The sequence below is a fragment of the Danio rerio genome, chromosome 24, assembly GCF_052040795.2.
Source record: "Danio rerio strain M-AB ecotype USA chromosome 24, GRCz13ab, whole genome shotgun sequence".
In the NCBI taxonomy this organism is placed as follows: Eukaryota; Metazoa; Chordata; class Actinopteri; order Cypriniformes; family Danionidae; genus Danio; species Danio rerio.
Genome location: NC_141044.1, coordinates 12,703,725 through 12,731,334, shown reverse-complemented (window position 1 = coordinate 12,731,334; position 27,610 = coordinate 12,703,725). Strand labels below are relative to the sequence as shown.

The 27,610-nt window shown below is 36.7% G+C and overlaps 1 protein-coding gene and 1 long non-coding RNA gene across 2 annotated transcripts in view; one reads left to right on the top strand and one right to left on the bottom strand.

Moving 5' to 3' along the window:
* Positions 1-11,331, top strand: part of LOC141380831 (uncharacterized) — a 37,132-nt gene extending 25,801 nt beyond the window's left edge. The window contains exons 3-6 of the long non-coding RNA XR_015524808.1: positions 9,320-9,484; positions 10,161-10,218; positions 10,334-10,396; positions 10,511-11,331. This is a non-coding gene — a long non-coding RNA (uncharacterized LOC141380831). The remainder of the gene's footprint in view (positions 1-9,319; positions 9,485-10,160; positions 10,219-10,333; positions 10,397-10,510) is intronic.
* A 5,567-nt stretch (positions 11,332-16,898) lies between these two features.
* Positions 16,899-26,285, bottom strand: ccr9b (chemokine (C-C motif) receptor 9b). The gene is made up of 3 exons (XM_087309333.1): positions 25,307-26,285; positions 24,538-24,578; positions 16,899-18,246 (listed from the first exon to the last, which is right to left on the bottom strand). Exons 1-3 carry the CDS (start codon positions 25,329-25,331, stop codon positions 17,203-17,205), a joined length of 1,110 nt encoding a protein of 369 aa, XP_087165459.1. The 5' UTR covers positions 25,332-26,285; the 3' UTR covers positions 16,899-17,202.
* Positions 26,286-27,610: the final 1,325 nt, after the last annotated feature.

Here is a 27,610-nt window from a genome sequence, read left to right as displayed (position 1 = left end):
GACACTGCACTGTGCTCTTGGGCAGAAGCCTCCTCACAGCAGTTGGAGACTGGAGCCATCTTCTGAATACTCTCAGGGGCTGAAGTCAGCACTGTGCTGTGCTCAGGTACTACACTCTCTGGAGTTGGAGCAGGCCCTGGGACTGCTCTCTCTGGAGCAGGTTCTGCCATGGCTTTCTCTGGAGCAGTTGGAGATTCTGATAGTGAAACCTTCAGTTCACTGGAGCCATCACTGGAGAATACTCAGGGGCTGAAGTCGGCTCTGCGCTGTGCTTAGGGGCTGCGGTCGGCTCTGCGCTGTGCTCAGGGGCTGCGGTCGGCTCTGCGCTGTGCTCAGGGGCTGCGGTCGGCTTTGTGCTGTGCTCAGGGGCTGCGGTCGGCTTTGAGCTGTGCTCAGGGGCTGCGGTCGGCTCTGCGCTGTGCTCAGGGGCTGCGGTCGGCTCTGCGCTGTGCTCAGGGGCTGCAATCGGCTCTGCGCTGTGCTCAGGGGCTGCGGTCGACTCTGCGCTGCGCTCAGGGGCTGCGGTCCGCTCTTCGCTGTGTTCAGGGACTGCGGTCGGCTCTGCGCTGTGCTTAGGGGCTGCAGTCGGCTCTGCGCTGTGCTCAGGGGCTGCAGTCTCTGGGATAGGAGCAAGCCCTGGAGGTGCTCTTTCAGGAGCAAAAGCAGGCTCTGAAAAAATCCTTTTTGGAACATATACAGGACATGGACTATTGATAGCAAGGGTAAGGAGTGACAAGATCTCTTCAATAGACTTGGTAAGGTGGGCATATAACTCCAATAAGGCCTCTGCTGCAGAGTCAAAGGACTGCTCAGGACTGACTTCATTGGCTGTAACAGGATGGGCAGGGTACTGTGTGCTAACCTCAGTGTCTATACCAGGCGGACTGAGAGCCATAGAGATGGCCTCCATGGTTAGGACATTTTGAGCAGGCTGCTCAAGGACAACTTCATGGGAGTCAGATACAGCAGGTGACTCTGAGATGACCGCTGTGGACAAACTATGACTAGGCAGATTGTTAGTCTTTACAGGATAGAGATCAGTGGACACAGCAGGAACAGAAATTAGGGAATGATTGATATTACTTGAATCAATGTAAGGCTGTAAGGCATGCCTCCTTCTCCTTCGCTTCTGATGGGTAGAAACAGCACACTTCACCTCTGTAGTATCTGTAACAAACTTAGATTCAGGTGAAGTGGCTGGAAACACAGCAGAGTCAAAAACAGGAACTTGCACAGCAGGCTGTAACACAGGAACAGGGTTAGACAAGGCAGTGAAAGGTTTAACAGTCTTGAGGATGATGGTAGGAGATTTAGAAGACTCAAAGTAGACCATGGTGGACTTAACTGGCTTGGGGGAAACTTTGAGAACAGCTTTCACTGACATGATGGGGTCATACAGGGATGCCGCTAGTTGAACTACCGGTTCTCTCTGTGGCCTCAGCATAGGAAAAGAACGATAGTCAGCCTCTTGACTAGACTGGGAAGGGAGGGTGGGTAGGTAGCAGTTTACTGATGCAGGTTGTGAAGGCATTCCCCACCATTGCTTTCGCAGTTCTGCCAGTCTCTCTGGAGCAATGGGGAATGGAGCAGTGAGGCTCATTCTGCTGGGTCCAGGTCTTGTTGGTCGGTTCATTCTGTCACGGTTAGAGGAAGGAGGACCCAAATTCAGAATGAGAAAAGGGGTGTTTATTGACAATGTGATATGAAGAGGGGTTTTGGTGAAACAGTCCAACGGAGGGGAATGGAGTCGTGCTGGGGAATCTTGGGTGGAGCAGGTAGACAAAGGAAGACTTGAGTCCTACAGCAGCCTGACAGGACACCAGCAACCAGGGACTCTTAGCAGACAAGGCTGGATGAACACAAACACACACAGACACAGACTGGGAAAAACTAAACTAAAAAACAAAATCATAAACTAAATAACCAAGACAAACTAAAAAGCAAAGAGAAATGAAATTAGCTTTTAACTTACTGATAATTAACTGAAATAAACAAAACCAATAAAAGGGAATTAAACACTTAAAGCTACGAAATAAGATAAATAGAATATCTTAAACAAAACAAACTTTAAAAGGATTAACCAGGGGGTATTCCAGAAAGCTGGGTTAACTTACCATCTGCTAAAACCTAAACTCTCGGTTGATTTACCCAAAACCTGCTTACCGCGAGTATGTTGGTTCCAAAACAGGTGACAAGAGTTAGTTAAATCAACCTCCTGAAGATAACCGCGGGTTAATGCGCGTGCACGGCACACACCTGAAGGCATTTTCAGTAGATCGCCGAATTCACGAGTCACCATAGAAAATCACGGTGAGAAAAAAAGGGCAACGCACTTTACAGCGCCGAAGCTGGAGGTTTTAAACACAGAGATTACACATCTGCTTCAACAAAGGAAAGAAATATAGAATAAGAAATAGATAAGAAAATAAAAAATAAATAATAAGAAAATTTATTAGTTCATTAAATTACACATGCCACCCTCCATTTTATTGTAATGATAAATTAAACTACTCTTTAACATCCTTTTTGAGTATGTTGTGTAACCATTCATGCATTTATTTTTCTTGCCATTAATTTCTTAAGGCCACAATATGTGTATTGACTGATAAGGCTTATAGAAATTGTAATCTTTCTGGAGCTAGAACTCTTTCCAAAGTCATTAAACACAGAAACATTCTTGAAAAAAGGTAATATTTCATTACTGGAGCTCTTTATTTAACACTCTAGAATATTCTTTCTGACATGCAGCTAATAGAAAGAGGCCTGTCTAACTGCTGTGTCCTATAATAAAGGCTTTTCAGTGGTTGAGTTTTTGACTTAAACCACACACTCTGTCACTGTTGTAAGTGATTGTTGTCAGATAGCTTTAGGTTCTTTTTATTTTGCATGCAGACGAAGTTCCTTCTGCCTCAACTAACAACCAGTGTAAGAATTTTCTGCACTTTTCCAAATTTGAATACTACTCTTGGATTACAAAATCTTTTATCTACATATTTAAATTCTTAAGTAGCTGTATAAGGTCCATCTTCAAAGATAAAGTCACATGAGCATCAACTTAAGGTGAGAAATATGAAAAATATGTTACACGTTGAAAGGTGTGTGTATAAAGCAGTGTAAAAAATCATTCATTTTATTTCAGGAAATGAAGAAATGAACAGACCAAACTATTTGATTAAACATAGTTTTTTGAGTAATTATATTTTCTCAGCACTCTTCCATCTGTTTTGTCTGCTTGGGTCACTGAGATTTCCTCTGGGTCAGGCTGCTGGTAGGGTGTCATCGTATAAGGCAGAAAAGGGTATCTTTTGTCCTCCAGCAAGTAACAATGTAGTGCCCAGTAATGATTCTATTTTATAATACAAATATAATAAAAATAAACATTGTGTTAAGCAACATTTGCTTTATAGTTTTTTTTTTTTTTTTTACTATATTTGTATTATACACTTGAATCATTACTTCCTGAAAATCAGCCATTTAGCCTCAACATAGTGATGAGGTGGGGTGTGTGATGAGCTGGTAAGTGGAAGCAGTAATGAGTTTAATAGTTGAAACACCAAAAGATTAAGGATAGAAAATTAAGTTGTACCTGCACACTTATACTTTGGACAAATTTTATATTATCAGTGTCCTTTAGTGACTGATGGAGCTTTAAAATCGGCTGCAATTAATGCACACAATAGCATTTAGAAACCCTGAAAAAAATGTAGGTGTGTGTGCGTGAATGTATATATAAGAACGACATCCTACATCTTAAATTAAAGATATATTTTCCTACAAAAGACAAAGCTGCCACTTATAATATTATACAGAAAAATGTGAGGGTGCAGAAGGAGAGAAAAAACACAAGATCTATAAGTAAGATTCGAACTCGCTCCGTTGTGCGCTCCATTGTTCTTTATCGACGCACTGTCCACTACGCTATTCCCGTGCTCTGAATCATCTGTGTAATGATAAAAGCAGTTCAGTGCCAGGCATACTGTACAGGAGGTCATGCTGCCACATTGTACAGTTGCCTAAAATGCCCTGACGCGAATACAAAGAGCTGCACTGAATGTTTTTCATGGTAAGCGCAGACCTGCGGTTTGTCACATTTGATTTCAAAAAGGTTTGTTAAATACGTTAACATTATGAATTTGGTTATGAAAACAACTGCACTTATAACCCTCTCACAACGAAAAAACTTGTATCTGTGTGTCCACATCCATAAATATTCTCATCAAAAGAGCACGCAATGCTCAGTAAACTCTCTGAAACAGACAAACTCTGAAACATAGCAACTTACTCTCTGAACATAACCTGCTCCGGAGCAGGTTATCTTCAGAGAGTAAGTTGCTATGGCTACTTAACATACCCAGAAGTTACCTCTGATTTTGGAACCAAAGTTGAGGTTATCCACCTACTTACTCTCAAACTTACCCGTGTATGTCACATAACCTGCTTTCTGGAACAGCCCCCAGATGGGGATGATACTGAAGGCCAACTGAAAAACCAAAACAAACGTTAGACAAAGACAACTCTCTCACAAACAACAGCACAGATAAACAAGCACAGAATGGCAACAACATGAAACAAGTGGCAAGAAGTAACATGCAACAATGAACCGACGAAGGCATGAGGGAAGAGAGCACATTATAAAGGGAGGAAAGAACATGAGGACGAGGGGCCTCATGTATCAATGCTGCGTACGCACAAAAACTTTGCGTGCGCCAGGTTTCACGCTCAGATTCGCTCACGTTTGGATTTACTAAAAATGAACTGAACGTGGGAATGTGCGCAGCTTCACGGCAGCTTTCTGGCAGGCTTACGCACATTTTTTGTGCGTGTCTGTTTTATTTCCATTGGCGATTCCTAGAGGCAATTGTGTTAAATTCCTCTCTACAAAGTGTCTGAGCCTTGCAATGGCAGCTGTATGAGACGGGTTCAGCAGGTATAAAAGGTTTCCATACCATACATTTGACCAGCTAAACATTAAAGCACAATTTGCAGCAGTCGCCTGTTTTCCCAATGTAATCTGAGCGATCTACAGCACGCACATTGCTATAAGGACACTATCTGAGGATGAATTTGCATGCGTGAATCAGAAACATTTCCATTCAATAAATGTGCAAATAAAATATGATGCTTATTGATATGAACTTATTGATGATTCCTACTTGTCTTTCTCGTGATAAACAATTGGCAAAATCTGATATGTAGCGGGGGAAAAAACAAGAATGATTTCATCAGACGCTGGATTCGAGCCGAGTTCATGCTCGAACGTATCAATTCATGATCACATTCGTCTTACGAGTAGCGCCACTGAGACTGTTAAGCGTACTGCAACATTTTACAGATATAAACCACACTATTTCTTTTGTTAATGCACTCAGTGCGATGTTCAGACCCAACTGTGTTGACCGCATCAGCTAAACTCTCCCACTCTATTTTTTTCTTTTGTTGTTAATTCCGGAGAACAAACTTGCAATTAACACCACTTTTCTCCAGTCTACCTCCGAAAGCAGCACCTCCAATTCACATTCTGTTCAAAGTTTCTCTTTTTGCTTGCTTTTGCCATTGCTTTTTCGTTGGGTTTTTCCATTAGCATAGTCATTAGCATATTCATAAGGGGGAGGAGGCAGGCAGGGGTTTGTGCTTGTGCATGTTGCGCTCAGTTTCACGTTCATTCAGATGTACAAAAGAATATGCGTGAGATTCGGCGTACGCAGTGTTTCATACATCTGAATTTTTTTCTGCGTACGCACATTTACAGCTTTGTGCGTACGCAATGTTTTAGTAAGATTTCCACGCAAGTCTTCATACATGAGGCCCCAGGTGTAAAAACTAAGACTAACGAGGACTAGACAGAGGGTTAAACAAGGGGGTGTGGCAGTAGGAAAGAAAGAGGGTGGAACGGAGCAGCACATGGTGGACACAAACAAAAGGTGCGTTCGACATGAAGCTCAGCTGCAGCCGGTGATCAACGAGATTAGCCGAGCGCAGGCGGGGCGGAGTTGAAAACGGAGCCGTCAAGATGGACAGCTGGACACTTCGGGACTCAAAGTTGCTGCAGTCATGATGACCGATCACATGGCGTCATCATATTTTTTTTGTTATTTTTATTTATAACAACAAAACATTTACAAATAAAACAGAATACAGGCTCTTCAAACTATAGTTCCTTTTTAAACAATAAGAGAGAATTATGAATAAAATATATAACAAATGCATGAGAGAAATAAGAGGAAATGAGAGGTTAATATAAACATAAAAACGAACAAGTCTATTAAATACAAAGCAATAAGCATAAATTCTAGGAGTTAAACATCAATCTTTAGGCTAATACTTCTTGTTTGAATATGCTAAAAAAGGGTTAACATATATGTACATTTATAGATATAAAAATTTCCCATGTAAAAAGCAAAACAAGGTGTTTTGATTAGGTCTTAATAAATGACATTATTTTGGATGATGAATGAATTTTCAAAAAAGCATTTTAATCCAAAAAGATTGTGTTGAAAAGAACAAAAGGTAAAATAAGTGAGCTATGTAGAAGTTTCCCAGAAAGAGCAGGTAGCCTTTAAACTGCTAGACAGAAAATAAAATATATATTTATATTATAATAATAAAGCCATTTTATAATTATTTAATAAAATAGTTCTTTACTTTAATTTGTTAAGAGAGCTTTAGGGGGGCAGGATCAATGATGATGATTTTCTTATTTCAAGTCTGTAAGACTTATTTGAGTTCATATTTAGGTTATTCACTAAAATATACACTAAAATATATCATTTAAATCGTTCATGGAGATGAATGCAGTAAATAGTCTGTATAAAAAAGTTAAAAATAAACCTGTGCAAATAAGCTAACCTTTATAACCAGATTATTTAACAAAATATGATAACTGCAGTAAAATATTGGTAGTCTTTTAATAAGCAAGATGTGTACAGGATAAAGAGGGTGTGAAAAGTGAATTGTTTGTTTTGAAACTTTTGAATCGGAATTTGTCCAATTATAAACCCGAAATACACGTGTTTGTTGTCATGTGGTGAACTCGGCCAATCGTGTAATATCGGTGTCGTCATCAAAGCTCCTGCAGTCGCTCTTCAGAAGCTGCACGGTCTGAGTTTGCCGTCTGATCTCGGAGCGCTGTCGCGGTACTTTGATGCCACATGTGACAGTCACGTGGCGTCGGCGCAGCATCAATCCGGACAAGATTTCTAACCAGAATGCACCGCTTTAAGACAGATTTCGATCGATCTGCGCAGCGCTGCATGAAGTCGAACGCACCTAATGGCTTAGCCATGTGTTTAAACACAACACAAACATAGACGCATAAAACGTAGACAACACTGAAAGGACAGACAAGGAAGGGGTATGACATGCATCTTTGTCCAAATCTAAGCTTGACTGTACATGAACAGTAATAACCTTTTAAACACTGCTTACAAGAGTTTTACTTTTGTAAAAAAACACCAGTCATTTATAGAGCTGCCATATTCGTGTCATAAAACAGCTAAATTTGACACTTGTAACAGTGGCAAACACGTTTTTTTTTTTTTTTATCTTTGATAAGATCACCAAAACTAGACAATACACCATCAATTCCTGTGACTCTGAAGGTGTGTTTTTTTTTAGTTGGCTGCTCTATATTTCACACAGGTGTTGGCATTTTGCTGCCTCTGGTCCATGCAAGCTTTGCATGCAATCAGACATTGACGGTAAACTGCAATTACAGGATAATTCATGGGCCCTGTAATTAAAAATATTGGACATATTTTTGTTAGTATTTTAAGAACATTTCTGGGACATTAATCCAAAGTAAAGTGTGGAAAGTTACAGGTATTATAGCTTAACTGACAAAATACTACTGGCTAGATCCACAAATCTTTTAGAGGTCAACAAGGTCTTGTTAGCAAACCTTTGCAAATTAGGCAAGCAAATGCATTCTTGATTGCTGCACATTCCTTAACTGTAAAAGGCAGAACAAACTGGATGTGTGTCAGCTCTAACAATCTTCTGATGGTCTGCGCAACCTCTGGCTGGTCTTGAGATGCCAACACCACCTCTTCAACTCTTTCTAGGACTTCTGGCAGTTGACTGTCATCATCCCGTTGACTGGGGAAAGAATTTACAAAGAGCACACCAATGTTTTTATGTTTAAGCCTGTTAAGTGTCAACTAATATGCTCTAGATGTCAGGTATTTTACCTAAACCTTCCCTTGGATCTTCTGGCAGTTGGCTGCTATCATCCTGTTGGCTGAGGAAAATATTAACAAGGACCACACCATTTTTTTATGTTTAAGCCTGTTAAGTGTCAACTAATATGCTCAAGATATCAGACATTTTACCTAAAAGGTATCTTGGATCTTATCTCCAGGTACTGTTGTTCAGGCATAGGAAAAACCTTCCTAGAATTTTGCTTCCAGTAGGTTGACCCAGAGGAGAGCTAAACAACTTAACTAACAACCTACTGTTAACTAGCTACTGTAGCATGCAGTTAATCTTATTTTAAGCAGTTATATTAGTTATGCATTGAAGCGGATCGCCAGGATAGTTTTCTGTGAAGCAGAACCAGCAGTCGGGCTGGGTCGTTGAAATCTAAAGGGCACAGATCCAGACCAAGCCTCATCCCTGGATCTAGCACTGGAGTCCGGTAATTGCATCTGCAAAAACACTGCATCGCCGTGCAATTTGTAAGGTCCTTTTGGAACAGGATCAGGACAGCTAAAATACCAACTTATACCCACTATCATCACTGATGTAAAAACTGGAACTGCATACCTTAGAAAAAAAAATCAATGTATAGTTTTATTTCATTGTAAGATTTCCCTATATTGTGATGGGAAAATTTTGTCCTTTCAGGACACTGGCCTGCAAACTTTAAACTTCAAACATGATACAATTTTGTAAGAGGTTGATTAGAGCATAATTTACATTCTTAACACTAATGTATTTACTACTATTTACAACTATTTGCACTAAAACAAAATGCAAATTTGCAACCACTACTACATTTTTAAAAAATTGCATAATTACATTGATGTGGCCATAACTATTGGCCAATCCCTAAAAAAAAAAAAAAAAAAAACTCTGTACTTCAATGTTTAATTATTCTGTCACACTTTATATGCACTCAAAAAAATGAATTATGGCTTTAGTTGGTCCAAAGAATGTAACTATGTTTAAATTAAACAATTCTCTTATGTTTGTGTATTAAAAATAAAAGTGTTGTGCTGGAAAAAATGAGAAAAAGTAAGTTTTCACATTTAAACAGCTTGCTTATGTAACATAATTGCAAGGGAGTTGTGTTGCTTCTGCAGTACTGCATTTTGGTCAATAGGTGGAGTAATATCTGCACATGCGCAGTTTCAAAACAACACGAAGTAAGAAGATTCAAACCACAACGATCACTCTCAGCTCGGCGCCATTTTATGGGAATCAAAAGATGAAGATTACAGTACAAATTGAGAACGTGCACAAAGCTTTCCCCAATGTGGACACACAGGTGAGATTTTTTTTTTTACTTTTTATGTATTTATACTGAGGCTGTGACAACATTTGAATCATAAATGTACTCTCTTGTAATACTATGTTGTGTTTGTGTATAGTATTGCTATGAAATTGCCATGTTCCCTGTGTCTTTTCCACATTATAGACAGATAAATGTATAGTTTTTTTTTGCATTCCTGTGATATTTTATACTTGGTATATATTAACTCCCCCAAAATAAAGTTGCAAACAATGGTAGTAAGGAATAGTCATGTTAGAATAGTCTAAGCTTTTCACTCATCATAGCACACGTGCTGCTGATAATGTGACAATAAAAGTGTTTTGATTTTTTATTTGATTTGATAGTCTTTATTTTAAATGAGTGTCAAGCAGTTTGTCAAGTTTGAATGCCAGTTTTGATAACTTACATAATATTAATTAAAATGTGGTGTTGGCACATTGTTATTTATTATCTAATTGTATTCCAGCCTGTTAACTTAAAAAAAAAATCTTGACAAGCATTTGTGACACTTAAATAGCATGACATCTAGCATGATGACATATTTAATGTAAGCTTATTTGTTTGGTCATCTAACACGTTTAAATTTTTAAGTTTAGTAGTTTGCTATTTATATTATTATATTTTATTATTTTAAATCTTTGCTCACTCACATCTATTTTCTCCCTCACAGGTTTACAGCTCAACCTCTAAAGTCCCATATCTGGCTGAGGAGACTGTGGATCATCCAGGTACCATGCCTTTAGATGCCTATACACACATTAAAATGATGTACAGTAAAAATTACTAGTAATTTTAACTAATAATTATTTAGTAAATTACTAATTGTCATTTCATGTCATTTAGAACATCTCCAGTGGAAAAAAGGTGTGAATGCATCCTCAAAGCCCCTAAGTGAGGGAGTACATGGTAAGCTATTTTATTTTATTTTTTTAAACATTTTTTATTTTCCTCTTAAACCAATTCCTCTTTTCACCTTTGATCTGTTGGTAAATGTTTTATTTTTTACCTGACTTTTTTTAGGATGCTGGGCATGATGAAGCGCAAACCTTGATGTGCAACACCACCTTATGAATCTACAGTGGTTACATTAACATTTAGCAGACTCTTTTGTCTAAAGTGACTTACAATTGAGGAGACATTCAGCAAATCAACAGGAAGAGGCGATACACCCAATATGTGCTAATTATACAAAAGATTTTAAGAATTAAGAATGCTTCTACATGTGGTTTGTCAAGCCCACACACCTGTGTGTAGCAGACTTCATGCACAATGTTTTGTTTTTTGTTTTTTAGTTATAGGGAGTGGTTGTAAGAAAGTGTCTGGTGCAAATGTGCATAAATGGTGCAAGTGTCAGAGAGATGAATGTGTGTAGCTATTGCATGTTCTGTGATGGTTGGTCTAATTTATGGTTTAGTGCTGATCGTGTTACTTTGCTTTAAAATGTTAATCTTTCTTTGAACAACTGAAGTGTTATCTGCTTTTTCAGTGTAAAGAAGGTACAGTATAGTTTACAAAAGAAGGCTCAATTTTTCTAAGTATATTTTTGATATATCATTTGAAGGCAGAATATTATTTTTGAATGTTTTTTGTAATATATGAAAAGTATTATTATGAAAAGTGTATTTTATGATGTTTTTATAAGCATATTTTTTAAATCATTTACTGTTTTCAATTTACTTCATACTTGTATTACTATTATTTTTACTAGTATTAATATTTTAACTTATTGCAATAAGTGAAGATACAGATAAAGACAGTATTTGGATTTTGATAATCATTTTATTGCTGGAAAATGTGTAAAACTGTAAAAATGCTATTGAATAAACTCAATGAAACGGAAACTGTTTTTTTATTTGGTTAAACATAACAATATCAATTTTAGAATAATTGAACTTAAATAACTACATTGATTAAAGCTAAATTATAAATGTTACGTTGATTGAACTAAACAACATTACATTACCTTTATGTAACTAACTTAAGTTCACTAAAATTAATATTCTTTCTTAAAGGTAACTTAACTCGGTTACGTGGAACCAGTGGACAAAAAAAAGTTAATTAACGCCAACATATCATTTTTTTGAGTGTGTAAAATAATCACAATTGTATAGTCAGTGTATGTTAACCATGAATCCAAACTCAGGTCATTGGTTTCCTTTTGCTCCCTAACCAAGTGTAGCTGTGTGTATAGCTCTAGTTTAGCTCACCTGCTCTGCTAAGTTCGGTTTTTATTTTAAATATGATTACTAGACGTCCGGATCAAAGTCTGCTGATCATTTTAAATACTAACTGTGTTAGCATCACAGCTAACATATTTTAACACTATTACAAAAATTACCTGTGGTTGTCACCAATTTGGTCCCAGTCATTCCCCTCGCTAGCCAGCAGAGGTCATCATCACCGGACTTTAAGACATTACGTCATCCACTTAAATTGATAGCACTTTAGATCAAATTGAGATCACTATAACTTTTCTGTATTACCACAGGATTCTGTTGTTTAGTATGTAATACTCCTGTAGAATTCTTGTGGTAATATGTGGTATTAATTAAACATTTTAGTTAACGCTTTCTTTTACAACCCGCAAAGTACCGCGTAAGTACAGTGAAATTACTCTGTACTTTTCTGTACGTATTGTATAAGTATAATGATTGTATTTGTAGGTATAAGGGAACAAACCATAACGCTTGGGTAATAAGGGGGTAACAACCAGATATTCAACACAAAAACTACCGCTTAAGTACAGTGAAATAACGGTGTACTTTTCTGTATGTATAGTATAAGTATAAATAACGTTTGCGTAGGTATAAGGAAACAAACTGTAATGCTTGGGTAATAATAAATGCTTGGGTACTTTTCTTTAAACTGCAAAGAAACAAACCATAATGTATGCTGAATAGGGGGGTAACATTTATCATGCAAAGAACCGCGAAAGTATATTTCGTTTAAGATGTACTTTTCTTTAAGTATTGTATACATATGAAGAATTATGCAAGGGTGGTGACAACCTAATGCAACCTGCAAATGTACATGCACCTGCGTAAGTATATTAGTACTCTTATCCAGTGCTTGGGTTTTATATGGGGTGTTTAATGAATAAAAGGTTTACAACCTGTAAAATTATGAACCCTTATTGTACACTGTATGTATTTTAAATCTGCAATTCAATATAAAATATGTTTTCATACACTACTTACATTATGAATGTTCACTCGTTGATCTCACCACAGGCATCAATGTCTCCATAACTCAATATCAACAAATAACTTTGCATGATATAGCCTACCAACAGGGTTCAATGTAGATTAAAACAGGCTCGCATCTTTACTGCTGTTTGCAGAGGGGGGCTAACTGTTGCATTTCAGTGAACGTATAGCTGATGCTTTATAAATAAAATGTAGTAATTTGGTCTTCAATCAATAAAAAAATGAGCTGTAGTTTTCTCTGTTCTTAGTGTTCAAGTATACACTAGTGTGTTGAAGATCAGCTTCTTCCCTCCTTGTTCCCTGTAGTTAAAGGGTAAATAGAATATTTGTTCCCCCCTTGTTCTCTGTAGTTAAAGGCTAAATACCACATTTGAGGGTTGTAAATTAAAGTGAAGCACTGTTCCTCCCTTGTTACCCCCTTGTTCCCTGTAGTTAAAGGGTAAATACCACATTTGAGGGTTGTAAATTAAAGTGAAGCATTGTTCCTCCCTTGTTCCCTGTAGTTAAAGGGTAAATACCACATTTGAGGGTTGTAAATTAAAGTGAAGCATTGTTACCCCCTTGTTCCCTGTAGTTAAAGGGTAAATACCACATTGGAGGGTTGTAAATTAAAGTGAAGCATTGTTCCGCCCTTGTTCCTGTAGTTAAAGGGTAAATACCGCATTTGAGGTTTGTAAATTAAAGTGAAGCATTGTTCCTCCATTGTGCCCCCCTTGTTCCCTATAGTTAAAGGGTAAATACTGAAGATTTTATTCTCTCAGTGTGAAGTATTTTTCGAGTGTAAAGCAGTTAATTTTCTCTTCTCAAAATGTATGTAGTATTTGCAGCAAACATGCCAGCATGTGTTAAAAATACTGTGTAAGATGAGTATGCTTGCACAGGAGCAAGACTAGGAGAAGGCTATGCTGAAGAGTGATTGTGTACACTGTCAACCCATACCGTAGATTATGCAGTAAATAACTGTAACTGTAACTTTTATGTACCTATTACAGATATTTACTGTGATAATAAATGGTAAATTACTGTTGAACCATTACTGCCCCATCCACTCTGATGCTTTATGTTGCTTTTTATATTTTATATATTATTTAATTAATATTTTCAATATATATATATATATATATATATATATATATATATATATATATATATATATATATATATATACTGTAAAAAGAGCAGGATTTGTATGAAATTGTGTAGTGCAAATAATAAACTACAGTAATTTACTTTATTTACACATTACAGGCAGTACCTGTGACAATAAATGGCAAATTACTGTTCAACCATTAATGTCCTATCTACTCTGATGCTTTATGTTGCTATTTACAGAGACTTATATTTTAAAGGCAGAAAACAATGATTTAAGCATCACTACACCCTCAACAGGCTGTCTGTTATTCTAAAAACAAAGGTGTTGGAAAAAGTTTCAAGAAAATGCTGGCCCTTTAAGGGAGTCAGGTGTTTGATTTGTTTACTGCTAAGTGTGCTCTTTTCTCTGTCTATCAATTCAGATGTTGTCTAATATGTTTTAGGCTTTAAATAAGAGTTTACAATGAGTAAGTAAAATGTGTTCAAATGTTTTTGAGGGTTTCTAAAATAAGGCTGTTTTAAGTTATATTGTTGTTATCTTGAATTGTGTTCTTAAAAGCTACATTGTTAGCTAGTTAGCCTCTCTTCATATAACTGTTTACATTACTTTTTAAAGTATATTTATTTATTGGATATTGTATATTTCAGTACAGTTTCTATACACATAAAAACCATTACATTCCATCACCTTAGTAAGGTAATGTGCACAGAATTTGGGCTCTATTTTGACGGTCCATGCGCAAATCGCAAAACGCAGGGCGCAAATGCTTTCAGGGCGTGTCAGGACGCGTTTTTGCTAATTTAAGAACAGGAAATCTGCCTTGCGCTTCGGCGCATGGTCTAAAAGGGTTGAGTTTATTTTCTTAATGAGTTATAGGTGTGTTTTAAGAATAAATCAATTAGAGTGTCATCTCTCATTCCCTTTAAGAGTCAGCTGCGTCGCGCCAAGAGCGCATTCGCTATTAACAGGACGCAAAGTAAGTCTAAGTGGAAAAAATGAGCATTTTACAAACACAGTTAACAGTTAACAGTTTTTTAACAGAAAACTGTTAAACAGAGCATCTACTGCGTGAGAATGAGGGATAATGGATCACTTTCACTTTCGCTCTTGGATAGGGAAACCTTTACGCACAGACATAAATTAGTCTATAAATACTTTTGTTTGTTAAGCGCAAATATTTGTTTCAAAACTATTTCTAAATTCAGTTCTAATTTCCAACAAACGAATAAATGAATAATAATAGCAAAATGTGCTCAAAAATCTGAGTTATATCCTAAAACACATGCTTTGACCCATATTGTCTAAAACCTGACAGGTGGGCAAATCTAAGCTTGTTTTTAATAAAACAAATATACATATGGATATAATAAATAATACTGCTGATAATAATAACATTATACAAAAGCAAATTGTTATGAATGAACTGAAAAAGCCTCCCGAGATGAAGAAGACATAAAAGCAGTGGTTTTGCTGATTTATGTAGGCTAGAAAATAATATGTTTTGTAATATTTTAATCCTTTATATTTATATCCTATATATATTCTTATTATATCCTATATATTCACTTTAATTTACAACCCTCAAATGTGGTATTTACCCTTTAACTACAGGGAGCAAGGGGGTAACAAGGGAGGAACAGTGCTTCACTTTAATTTATAACCCTCAAATGTGGTATTTACCCTTTAACTACAGGGAGCAAGGGGGTAACAAGGGAGGAACAGTGCTTCACTTTAATTTACAACCCTCAAATGTGGTATTTACCCTTTAACTACAGGGAACAAGCGAGAAACAAATACTCTATTTACCCTTTAACTACAGGGAACAAGGAAGGTAGAAGCTGATCTTTAACACACTAATGTATACTTGAACACTAAGAACAGAAAACTACAGTAGCATTTTTTATTGATTGAAGACCAAACTACTACATTTTATTTATAAAGCATCATCTATACGTTCACTGAAATGCAACAGTTATCCCCCCTCTGCAAACAGCAGTAAAGATGCGAGCCTGTTTTAATCTACATTGAACCCTGATGGTAGGCTTTATCATGCACACAATATGTATACAATACTTGAAGAAAAGTACATTGTAAACGAAATATACTTACGCGGTTCTTTGCATGATAAATGTTACCCCCTATTAAGCAAACATTATGGTTTGTTCCTTTGTAATTTAAAGAAAAGTACACCGTTATTTCACTGTACTTACGCTGTACTTTTCATGCTAAATATCTGGTTGTTATCCCCTTATTACCCAAGCATCACAGTTTGTTCCCTTATACCTACAAAAATGTTATTTATACTTACACTTTTCGTACAGAAAAGTAGTTGTTTCACTGTACTTACGTGGTAGTTTTCGTGCTGAATATCCAGTTGTTACCCCCTTATTACCCAAGCATTACGGTTTGTTCCCTTATACCTACACATACGTTCATTATACTTATACAATACGTACAGAAAAGTACACTGTAATATCACTGTACTTACCGCTTGCCTTCTGACCATCTGCCTGTTATTTTTACTACGACTCTTGATTGCCCTTGTACATCTGTTTGCTCCTGTATTGATCATTGCTTGCCTGACCATCCTGTTAATAAAACACTGAGTTTGGATCCTCTCCTCCATTGTCAGCATCGGTCCCACTTTATATTAGGTGTCCCTAACTACTATGTACTTACATCAAAAAAATAAATACAACGTACTTACTGTGTTCATAATGTATTTGAGAACACTTGTGGTGCTTTTGAGTTGGAATAGAGGTTGGGTTATGGACAGGTTTGGTGGCATGGGTAGGTTTAAGGGTAGGTTAAGGTGTAAGGGATGGTCAACAGTGTATTTACAAATGTAATTGAAAAAGTTAGTTACAGATGTAACTACATACATGTATTTAATCAAGCATAAGTACACAGTAAATACATGTATTTACACAATAAGTACATTGTAGCAAACTATTAGTTCCTATGTAAGTACGTATTAGTTAAGGTTACTTAATATAAAGTGGGACCAATACCTGTTATATTGTAGTCAAAGTCTTTATAAAACATTCTGAAAGCAAATACATTTTTCACTGTGGAGAGCCCTGATAAAGAAGGAAGTAAGGACAGTGAGTAATATATTTAAACTTTATAATATTTTCGCTGATGTGTATACATAAAAAAAACATAATATTATACATAAAACAGTACACTAACTAGAATCATATTTTCCAAAAAATACTGGTTAAATGCCCAGGAAGATACTCCACCTACAAAAAAGGAGCCTGAAAACTATAAAAGAAGAATACTATGATGAAGCACAATTAATAGTCTTTCCACAATTCTAAACTAAAAAAATAAGTATATCACACCTTTAGCATGGCAAATGACACTGTTGAAGTTTTTGGATAAAAGTTGTTGATAAAATCAACAATGATCTATAAAGAAAAAACTGGAGTTGTGTCGGTGTCAGACATAACAGAGGGTTTCTTGTTAGTGTCTTGCAGTTTACAGTTTTCAACTGATCCTAAGCCACATGACATGCACTGAAGTAGGCTCAGGAGATCTTTCTGGAAACGAACCCCAATAAAAACATACAGAATGGGATTCAAGCAACAGTGTGTGTAAGCAAGACTCTTCACAATTTGCCCAACCATATCTAATCTTTGCATGACTTCACAGTCTGTAATTGTGGCATTGTTGGCTTGGCCTGCTTCTATAATAAGGTATCCATTAAGCGGCAACTGTGAGAAAACAAAAACAGCCACAACTGCAATAATTACCCTTAAAGCCTTGTGTTTTTCAAAGCTCCGAGCCTGCATCAGTTTACGAATAATGACAGAGTAACACAAGACAATGACCATAAATGGAACTAGGAAACCGACACAAATCTGCAAAGCCAACACCAAAACTTTTGTACGGTTATTATCCATTATTGAGTATACCATGACACATGAGTTGTGCTGTGGCTCAATGTTTTTCACTTTGGCAAAAATAAATTCTGGTAGAGCTAAAATGCAGGAGGCCAGCCACACAAAAGCACATGTAATCTTACTATGTAACATGCGTTTGTTTTTGTAGTTGTGTGCTTCAGTTACATGGACAATGGCAATGTAGCGATCCACACTAATGCAAGTGAGCAAGAGCATACTAGCAAAAAAGTTGATTTTGTATGCGGCTGAAACTCCTTTGCAAATGACCTGGTGGAACACCCATCCCTGAGCTGCATTTGTTGCCCAGAAGGGCAATGTACCTAGGAAAATAAGATCAGCCACTGCCAAGTTCAGCAGGTACACATCGGTCATGGTCTTGAGACGGTTCCGCACAGTTGTGAAGATGCAGATAACCAGTAGGTTGCCCAAAGCCCCCACAACAAAGATGATCCAGTAGAGAGGAGGCTCAAAGTTCTTACTGAACTGTCGCACCAATTCTTTGCTACATAATCCATCCAGTTCTGGTTCGTAGTCATCAGTATCAGTAATCTAAAATATAAAAAAGACATGTTCAGGCATTAAAAATTCTGTGCCATTAACAATTTTTATACAAAGGAACATAAAAATTGCAAATATGTGACAAAAGATGGAAAAATTTCATATATAGTGTGTCTCTTTGTTTAAATATTTTTCTTGGTCAGTTATCTTCTTGATAAAATAAAAGAATGAATAACATTTGAGGTGAAGTGCTTCAAATCCGCTATGCTTTAACAATGCCGAATCACAAACTGGATTGTCAAATAAAATAATATTCTAGCCCAAATAAACTTAAAGTAAAATATTCAGTTTCATATTCAAGCCTATGTTTAACTGTTTTCCATCTTGCGCCGGTAAATTACAATTCAATACATTTCATCAAATAATTTGAACGAGCAGGACAGGCATTTACAAATTTGCATATAGCATTTGCAACAGCACTGAACATGTTCCCACATTAACTCGGTGGACCTAACTCAGTTGAAAGGTGAAAAAACTCAGAAACTCGTGAAAATGGAGATGTCTGCTTATTTATGCCAGTCTGTCTGTCAGATAAAATTGTTTAAAACACATTGAATGGTAGCTGTTTCATGTGAGGATGCTGCACAGCAGCTGGATCTGATCTGTTTAATGAAAGAGATAGTTTCCCCGGCTCAGGTGCTGATGAGACAGTCCCACTTCGTGTGTGGATCAGTATTTGTCTCATTAGTTTTAGGCCTTTTAGCAAAGGTCTTGATTAAGTTGATCTGTTTTAATGAGCGTGAAAGCATTTTGAACCTTGTTTTAAAAACATAGCTATCTGAATTTTAAGTTTTAGGTGCAAAATTAATGCTGTAAAAACACAAATGCACACTTTTATTTGTTGTCATTCTTTTTTAATATAATATATTAAAATAATTATAATTATTAGTAATGAGATTGTGTCTAAAAGTAAAATACATAACTGAACCTGAACATTAGCAAATATTTAAAATAAATAATCTGGTAAAACTTTAGAATACAGCCCACAGATTACATAGTAAGTACAATTTACAGTGGAATATTTTGTAATAATAATAATGTATTTATACAGTAAGTACAAGTAAGTATAAGAGAACACGATGATAGGTTTGGGGAAAGATTAAGAGGGGTCTGGATGCATACCTGGTGCAGTGCATTCTGAGCTGCATTCCAATGCTTTTTAATGGCCTCACCTTAACCCACCCCTAACCCTACCCCTCACAGTGCCGTCACTAGCTCCACTGAGTGCATTGTGTCTGACATTGCTCACTGAGAGATTTAATCTCAGCATGCTTCATAAAGGCTGCATCCAGATACTATTGAACAAATTAAGTACCACTTTAATTTACAGCCTGTCACGGTCACCAGCTAGAGTGAAGACCAGACACACCAGAAGGCACTCTACACATCACATCTACTGTACCACTGAGCTGGACTACACATTCCATAATCCAATACACCTGACACCTGATGTTCATGAACTTTGATTACTTTACACCCGCAGCTCAGTATATATATAGCTCTGAGATTCAGTCTGTGTTTGTTCGCCATTGAATGTTTGCATGTGGTTGCTGTCTATTCTCTGATGGATGTCTTTGGACTGTTCCTTGTTTTTTCTTCTGTTGTTCTTGTCTTTGTTTTGTATTTTGTTTTATTTAAATTAAATAGTTGCATGTGGATCCACCTCTTGCATTTTCCCTGAACCAATGTTACAGAACCCACTAACTTCATGTAAAATCTACCATTTATACCTTATGCCAATCTACTACATCTACACCACCATCACATCAAAGAGTATGCTCTAAAGTTCAGTTTACGTGGAAAGTTTAGTTTGCATCCTTGTTTATCATTGTGTTTGAGAACGAGCAGTAACTACAACTGCTTCATTCAGGAAATCATTTACGGATGTTATTGTACTTAATAATTACAGATGTTACTTTTACTCATTTAGATTTTGAGTACAAGTGACTACATAGATTCGCAACACATCTTTTTTTTTATCCTCTGCTAGTCATCTGTCATCACTACTGTAATAATTTAATGCTACATTAGAGGGTTTCACATAGAGAAATTAAGAAAAAATGCAACATACTCTAATTATGTACAGACCGTTGAATTAAATAAGATCTAATCTACACAATATATTTTGCTGACAACAAAATCAATTAATTCAAATAAATGCTTTTAAAATATGACTCAATAGTAGGATACAGCTTATGTAAATAAAATAAACAAAAATAAGAAAATGATGATTTTTTTTAATTAATTGTTGTTAATTATTAGAGGTCTTTATAATTGTGTACAAAGATAGTAAGTCCAGCAATAGGAGGTAAAACTGATAGAAAAAAAAAATTATAACAATGCTAGTTTTTATTTAACACCATTGCTAAATTAACAAATAATCAGTCTTTGGATCAAAATGTCCCATCGCAAATTAGTAGTGATGAAATAGTGGTGAACCTTTTCAGAGAAAAAAAGAAGGCTAGCATGCTAGAAAAGTTATTTCATATTTATTTCCAGGAATAAATTGAAACTATGACCCTTTAACCTCACAGCATTATCATCAGGTATTTGTGCACATACATATAAGGTCTTAAAATGTTATTTTGATTTAAAGTAATTGTTTTATATGTTTAAATATTATTTATTCTTATGTTTAAAGCTTTTGTCACATGATACATAATAATATAATACAATAATTTGTATTATATTATAATAAAAATATATATAAATGTTCGTGCTAGCATTTAGGTTTTAAGTGTTTAAGTGTGGCGCAAGGCGTGACGCAGTAGTCTTTTGGTAGTTTAAGGGCCCTATCATAGACCCGGCGCAGTGTGGTGCAAGGCGTGGCGCAGTAGTCTTTTGGTAGTTTCAGCTTGGCGCAAGAGTCTGTTTAAATAGCAAATGCATTAGCACTCATTTTTGCGCCCATATGCGTTCTGGTCTAAAAAGGAAGGCGTTCTGAGGCGGACCGCTGGCGCATTGCTATTTTGAGAATCTATAATAGATTTTTCATTAGACCAAAACTAAACCGGTCTAAACTCCGGCGCAGTGTTGCGCCTCGCTTACGCACTGCTTAATACGCACAAGAGAGCAATAGGCAAATATCTTTACATATGAAAACATTCAAATATTAAGGATATATTTAGTATATAATAAGAATAGATATATAGAATATATAGAATATAAATATAAAGGATTAAAATATTACAAAACATTATTTTCTAGCCTACACCTTATGAGGTGCCGTATAGGATTTAAATCAAACTTTGCTTATCAACACATACATAAAACACGTGTATATAAATTACTCGCATATACACCTAAACTACTGGATGTTCAAAACAACATGGAATAAACTTGTGTATATACATATAAACTTGACGCATGAATACACCCACATACACACGCACATATAAACTCGATCCTCACATAAACACTCACAATAACACACACACATACATATAAACTTGCTGCATGCAAACACACCTATACACACTTATATATACATATAAACTCGATTCTTGCATAAATACCCACATTTACATGCACATACATATAAACTCGCAGCATGCAAACACACCTATACATAATCGCATATACATATAAACTCGGTCAATGCATATACAACCTCAACAACACGTGCACATACACAAACTCACTGCATGCAAACACACCTAAAACATCTCACGCAAACATACAAAAAATAAATAATAAATAAAATTCACAAACGTTTATCACGAATCTGGTTATTGCAAAGCTTATGAAATAGAAATAATGTGATTAATAGAGAGATTAAATATGTTAAATTATAAACATATGTTATATAAAATATTAGTCTACATAAATAGACTATTCAAAATAAGAAATATTTTTATTTAAAAACTTTTCATTTAATTAGGTAATTACATACACAAATATAAATGGACAGATAGAACCCTTAAATGATATTCAAAAAAAAAAAAACAGAATTATAAATATAAATGTATACTTAAACTAAACTCCTCTTTTCTATTGCAAATGTTAATGTAGCCTACAGTCTTCTTGTTTTGTTTTTAAAATTTTTATAATTATTATGCTTTTTATATGTTTTTACAATGTGGGTGTCAAAATTGCAAGATTCTGGTACCATTTTGATTGTTAATTATTCAGCATAGACAAAAAAAAAAAATGCTGATTAAAAGTCTCTGCTCATCATGTTGGTCAAGTTAACCCCCATGGAAAAGCTATATATATTATCTGTACACTCCTTTTGTGTTTAATAACTACTACTTATATTTTTACAGCAGCTGGCATCCAGCCTTTTGGTGCATTAAGCCTGATTTATACTTCTGCGTCAAACACCGGCGTATGCTACGGCGCTGACGCATAGCCCTTCGCCGTGGCCGTCGCCGTCACTGACGTGCACCTCTCAAAAAATGTAACTACACGTCGCAACGACGCGTAGCGTAAGCTCTGTGATTGGTCGGCTTGGTAGCGCTGACGAGTCTGGGCGGGACCGAGAGCCGTGCGAATGGCGCGAGCGATTGTTTACAAGTGTGGAGTCCGTGAAGGAGCTCCGGATGTAAAGTTTTGTTTTGTGTTTACCTCATAGTTAAAATTGTTGCACGTCCCCCGGTTCCTGCCTCAAAATGAGCGAGTTTGAGCCACTTGTACATCCCGGAAGTGTTCAGGAAAAGCAAAAAAGCACAGAAGAAACTCGACACAGAGGAACATTTACACATCACTGCCAACTAGCGTTTCGGAAGTGTTAATGCAGACCGACAGAGACAGCGCGCAGAAGTATAAATGCACAGCCACGCGTGTTGCATGCGCCGTGGGTTACGCCGGTCACCTGACGCAGAAGTATAAATCAGGCTTTAGCCTGTTTATTGGTGACAGGAAAACCCACTTAAGTGCATTCCTGCCCCCTACTGGACATAAGTGTGTATCATAACCCTTGACGAATAGTGACACCAATAATAAAACAAACATAAAAAAATAATATTAGACAAACATATTTTATTCAAAATGATTACTTAAGCCACCTTATATTTATTAAACCATAATAACATTTCCAATAATTTAATTGCATAATAAACCTTTAATTTTGCAGGAGCATTACCTTTTTATTTTATTTTTTTTTAGAATTAGCATAATCTATTTTCATAATTCAACAGATGTAATTCCTCTATTAATCACATTATTTCTGTTTCTTAAGGTTTGCAATAACCTGATTCATGACAAATAATAATCTTGTTCTTTTACGTTGAAATTAAACTACTTCCTTTTAAAGTGAAATAACTTCCTTTTACTGTGAAAATTCATGCGTACACACATCTGAAATCACTTGCATATATGTATATACACAACTTACTGTATATATGTTTGTGAATTTTATTTTGTATGTTTGCACAAGTGTCATTTGGGTATTTATGCACACATCAAGTTTATATTCTTATGTGAGAGTTTATGGATGTATATGCATAGATCAAGTTTATATGTATATGCGAGTGTGTATAGGTGTGTTTGCATGCAGCAAGTTTATATGTATGTGCGTGTGTTAATGTGAGTGTTTATGTGAGGATCGAGTTTATATGTATGTGCGTGTGTATGTGGGTGTATTCATGCGTCAAGTTTATATGTATATACACAAGTTTCATCCCTGTTGTTTTGAACATCCAGTAGTATAGGTGTATATGCGAGTAATTTATAGGTGTATATACACGTGTTTTATGTATGTGTTGATAAGCAAAGTTTGATTTAAATCCTATACGGCACCTCATATCATAACATCTCAGCAAGCTTTAACAATCTAAATGTGCAAAACACAGCTCAGCTCAGGTGCAGGTGTCTCTAGTGGAGAAACCACACAAGTACACCACATCCTCTTTCAACGCTTTCTGAAGCATGCATAAACGAGTGTCACCTGCCACAGTGGTCGTTATAAACAGGGCCCCTCCGAAGCATGTGAAACCCTAAATTCTTTTCCATCCTGACATACATAGAGATAACAGATAAACAATATTAGATGCACAAAGTGGAAATTCCTCTACTTGTGTTGAATAGTTACATAGTTACACAATGTTGCCTAATCTGTCTGAGATAAGAGAAAGACACAGATTAGTAGGTCACTGTACTTGACTTCTTATTCAGAAAATAGAAAATATACAGTAACAGGATGAGAGATTGTTGCTTGGTGATATGCTTTGCCATGGGCAGAATTTGTTTTTTGACTAATGCAAAAATTGACAGATTTTGACAAATCCATTAGATAATAATTAGATAAACACTATGTTAAATATGCATGAACTTAGTACTCACCAAGTTGGTAAAATCTGTAAAATTAAACGCACCACTTTCATCTATTAGGAGAAAAAACATACAATTACTGCAAAAGGTATAATTGAAATCTGTTTACACATATTGTATTTCAATAATAATGCATTGTTTCGATAATTCAAATCATAGTAAACATGATCAAATATATGACCTGAGGGGAAAAATATATATATACTTAGAGGAAATATATGGTGTAGGAATTAATATCAGAATAAAAGGGTTTCTATGGTCATAGCACAGGCTTTACTTAAGGGTTCATGAATATAAGAGACCAAAACAATGACATTTGTCTTCTCAAAAGACCTTGTACAAAGAAATTCCAACTTTAACATTTTTAATGTGTAAACATTATGGCCAAAGACCATTTATGATGGGTAAATCCCAGTGATTAAAGTTGCACTTTGCAACATACTGTGTATATATGTTTTCAAACAATGTGTATATTATTTGCATAACCACATTAAATCATATTTTGTCATCTTGGAATTATAAGGTTCTATTTGTGTTCTGAATGATTTTGAGATATTATGCTTTAAAGTTTTTCCATTCCATAACAGACAGTGTGTGTAAAATCAGTTTTTTTTTTAATATAAAAAGTCCCAAAATTTAAACAGCTTCTAAAAAAATCCCATAATGTAAATAAGTTGTCATTTAATAAGAATATGTCAATAACTCAATTTTGCCAAAAATGTCAGATAGAACCTCATAATTCGAAGGTGACGATATAGTTTTCTTGATTTTTAATACTTACATTCTGAAGTTGTGGAGATATCCATGCTCTGTTCTCTCTGGCTCTCACAACAGTCAGCTAGAATACAACAATTGTTCTGTGTTGAACCTCATGTTGCCTTTAACTAGTTTATAAAACCACAAAGTCACGTGTCTAAGCAAAGTACCATGAAACCTTCAGAACCCCTGCTTTGAACCAACTGTATTTGTCTGTTGTCACTGAAGTTTAGGGACACAGAAATACATTTTAAGAGGTAGAGGCTCAAGTGGAAAAAAGAACAAATTTCTTATTTATTCAGTCAGGGAATTTAATGTGTAATGACACCAAACACAGGATGAAAAATCCTTAGGCCACTTATTCTAGACTGCACTAAGAACAGCGCTGTGTTACATATGCAAATTTTGGACTACTAGACTAGAAAAGCTTAAGCTTGAATGCAGCCACTGAAAATAATAAGTTAGCTTTTTCACATCAAAATGTGTTATCCTATTTTCTTATGTTCACAATAGCTAGAAATATAATATTATGTCAATGGAAGCAGCAGTTCATGCTGAAAGAAAACAAACAAGTGTAAGTCATCAACCAACAAAGTTGTCAGTATTTTGTGTTAAAATGCGATTTGTTGCAATATGAACACTTTGCAAATTTTCTCCCACCATTAAAAACTCAGTTCCTGAGTTTTACATCAATGAATATGTAATCATAAGAATTTAAATAAAATTAATGAAATTGTTTAAACTTACAGTTTGTCAGCTCTCAACAACATAGACACACACAGCTATAAACAGCTGCAAATGACTAATTTCCTATGCAAATTATAAAGAAACAAAATACAATAAATTCTCTTTTAAGACATGATGATTTGAACCTAACACTTTCAAGGAAATATAAAAACACATTTTATAAGCACTTTTACAACCAATAAAAGTAATAAAAAAAAAACTGTGTCTTTTCTGTCACACAATGGACCTTTGAAAGACTGTTCTTCCCTTCAAGAGTTCACACTTAGCTAATGATTAATTATAAAGCTTGTTTGGCATGCTGTCCCGCAAGAGAGCCCTGAGCTCATAAAATCCTCGAGCTCGGGACTCCCCCCTACGATTTGCAAGGCGAGAGGGGAGTTTGATCTCTGGTGGATCTTGAGAACTCCCCTGCTGTATTAGCTATTAAACAGATAGTGATTGCTCTTAAGAGATAACTACTTAGTAGAAGCATGTCTATGGTGCCGATTTGGATTAGTCAAAAGTTGCATGTTTTTGGACGGTGGGAAGAAACCGGGGAACCCAGGGGAAACCCACGTGAGCACGGGGAGAACGTGTATACTGCACACAGAAAAGTCAGCTGGCTTGATAAGTACTAGAAACAGTAACGTCCTAGCTTTGTCTACTAGTCCAGGTGTGGAAGTCATCCAGGCACTCGCCGTTCTCCACCCACAACATCATACTCTGGTGGAGTTGAAGCAAGACCAACATCAACGGTTCCAAGTCCTCTTGGAGGCCCAGCGAGAGGACTGCGAACTAATCCGAAGTCTGCTGTCCTAGGAGATCTGGCCCGCTTCGACTTCTGCCGCCCACCATCTCATCACTTTCCAGTAGATGGTGGTGCAGGACGACCCGGAAGTGTTCCACAATCTGTCCGAGAAGATGGTGGAGGTGTGTGGCTGGCCACTGGCTGAGTGGCCGGTATGTGTCATCCCGCTGCTCTCGGGCGAAGCGAGCCATTCTTCAGCGGACCAGCCGCAATCCGGAGGAGCAAGGTCAGAGTTTCCGGTCCCTGATGCTGACTGAAAGGCTGGCCCTTCGTGTTCACCGAGCAGCTCCATGAAGCCTGTCGCAGATGGCTGTACAAGATGGCCTGACCACCGTCCAGGTGGTGGATGCCGTGGTACTGGAACAGTTCATCACTCGCCTCCCCTCCCGAACATCGGAGTGGGTCCAGAAGATCTGGAGATTGCCATCCGGCTGGTGGAGGATCACCTGGTGGCAAGGTCCAGGGTTTGCGAAATAACCTCTCTCCCAGACATGCGGAGACCGCCCACACTAGCACCCAGATATTGTTGCACCGATGCAGATCTGCCAAGCGTCCCAAGAGGGGCGGGGCCCTATTCGGGCAAAGTGGTGGAGCAACGACCCCTGGCGGTTCCACAGAAAGCGCCAGGTTTCTCTCCGGTTCAAACGGTTGGTCCTGCTGGCCCCGGGGGTATAGAGAGAAGGGCTGGGCCGATGCATTGGCGTCGCGGGGATGAGGATAGCGCACCAAAAGTCTGCTCCATGAAGGATGTGAGTGCATTGATTTGCATCCCTGGTACGCCAATCGTCGGCCCCG